This window comes from Falco punctatus (genome assembly GCF_963210335.1).
Source record: "Falco punctatus genome assembly, chromosome: 2".
In the NCBI taxonomy this organism is placed as follows: domain Eukaryota; kingdom Metazoa; phylum Chordata; class Aves; order Falconiformes; family Falconidae; genus Falco; species Falco punctatus.
In genome coordinates this window covers 15,167,330-15,169,239 of record NC_137581.1, presented here as the reverse complement: position 1 = coordinate 15,169,239, position 1,910 = coordinate 15,167,330, and the positions used below count along the sequence as shown (strand labels likewise).

General features: G+C 77.8%; 1 protein-coding gene across 3 annotated transcripts in view; it reads left to right on the top strand.

The window, feature by feature from the left end:
• The window catches only part of PGR (progesterone receptor), an 88,499-nt gene that overhangs the window by 45,182 nt on the left and 41,407 nt on the right, over positions 1–1,910 (top strand). For 2 of the 3 annotated variants that reach the window (XM_080376484.1, XM_080376486.1), the window contains exon 2: positions 192–1,532. In XM_080376484.1, coding sequence (XP_080232610.1) covers positions 385–1,532 — 1,148 coding nt within the window. In that variant the 5' untranslated portion in view covers positions 192–384. Of the gene's footprint in view, positions 1–39; positions 1,533–1,910 lie in introns of those variants that run through there. The other variant, XM_080376485.1, reaches the window with a different exon arrangement.

Below are 1,910 nucleotides of genomic sequence, written 5' to 3'. Positions count from 1 at the left end.
GTAAGGGCAGGGGCTGGCGGTGGGGAGGGGCGGGGAGGGACGGGCGAGGGGGCGTGGAGCCGGCGGCTGGGCCGAGTGGTCGAGGGAAAAGCGGAGCTGGGAGCTAGCGAGCCGCAGCCCAGCCGCCGCCGCCGGAGCCTGGCGGGGACCCGGCTCCTCCCGCCCACGCCTCTGCCGTCTTTCCCCTCTAGGCTGCACCGCCCCGGCTCCGTTTCACCCCCCTCCCGGCGGCGGGGGCCGGGGCTGAGCCGCCCCCCTAGACGGCAGCACCATGTGAGCGGGACCTGCGCCGCCGCCTCAGCGGGCACGTCCAGGATGTGAAGGGCCGCCCGGCCGCCCCCCGCGCCGGAGCCTCGCCGGCGTCCAGCCCCGCCGCGGGACAGCATGACCGAGGTGAAGGCCAAGGAGCCCCGAGCGCCTCCGCCCGCCAGAGACGGGGCGGTCCTGCTGCAGGGCCAGCCCGGCCGAGACCCCTTCCGCAGGGAAGCGGAGACCATCGACATCGCCCTGGACGGGCTGCTCTGCCCCAAGAGCAGCGACGAGGAGGACGAGGAGGAGGAAGAGCTGCAGCAGCAGCAGCCGGGGGAGGAGGAGCCCCGGGACTCCCTCTCCTACCGGCCGGGGAGCGGCTCCCTCTCGGACAAGGACTCCCTGGACACCGTCCTGGACACCTTCCTGGCCCCCGCGGCTCATGCCAGGTCCGCCGCGCCCGCGGCGCCCTGGTCCTTCTTCGGGCCGGAGGCCGCAGAGGCGCCCGGCGCCCCGATGAGCCGCGGCCCCTCGCAGAAGGCGGGCGAAACCGCCAGCCCTTCGCAGCCCCCGCCGCGGCCCGCCCCGCTCTGGCCGGCCGGCGACGCGCTGAGCGCCGCCGACAAACCGCGGCCGGCGGCGGCGGGGGGCTGCGCGGAGGGTCCGGCCGCGGCCCCCAAGGGCGAGGCCCCCGGGCTGCCGGCGCTGCCCGGCGGGGAGCGCGGCGGGGCGCGGGCGGGGGAGCCGGGGCAGGAGTGCCTGCACGTGCCCCTGCTGCCGCTCAACTCTGCCTACCTGGCCTCGCGCACGCGGGAGCTGCTGGACGTGGCCGAGTACGAGGGTGGCGGCGCGGGGCCGCGCGCCTCGCCCCCCGGCCCGGACCTGGCGGGCTACGTGTACCCGCCGGCGGACGCCAAGGAGGGGCACTTCGCCTACGGCGACTTCCAGCCCGCTCTGAAGATCAAGGAGGAGGGTCTCGGCCTCGCCGCCACCTACGCGGGCGGCAGGGGCACCCACGCGGCCGGCTGCGCCGACTACCCGCAGCCCCCGCGGGCCGGGCAGGAGCCCGCGCTGGAGTGCGTCCTCTACAAGGCGGAGCCCGCCCTCCTGCCCGCGGCCTACGGGCCGGCGGCGCCGCCCGACAGCCTGCCCTCCACCTCGGCCGCGCCGCCGGGCCTCTACCCGCCCGTCGGCCTCAACGGGCACCAGCCCCTGGGCTTCCCGGCGGCGGTGCTGAAGGAGGGCTTGCCGCAGCTGTGCCCGCCCTACCTCGGCTACGTTCGGTAAGGGGGGGAGCGGGAGGCGGCGGGCCATCGCTGAGGGGACGGGCCGAGGGGCCGCGGGCGAGCCTGGCGCTGGCCCCCCGGGGTGCGGGGCTGTGCCGCGGGGTGAGGGGCTGGCGCTCCCGGGGGCGCCTGGAAGGTGCCGAGGCACAGGCGGGCCGGGTCCCGTTTGCGCTTTTAGGCGGTGGCGGCGGCCGCGCTTCCACTTGCAGCGCGGTCTGTGCGCGCCTGGGTCCCCCGGGGCCAGCCGGCACCTCGGGGCGACGGCTTGGCCTGACGGGTCGGTGCCGTCCGATGTCTGAGCGAGGGACCGGCTCCGGAGGCGGGGAGTACAGCGCTGCTCGGGCTGGCCCCGCTGACAGCGAGGTGGTGTTCGAA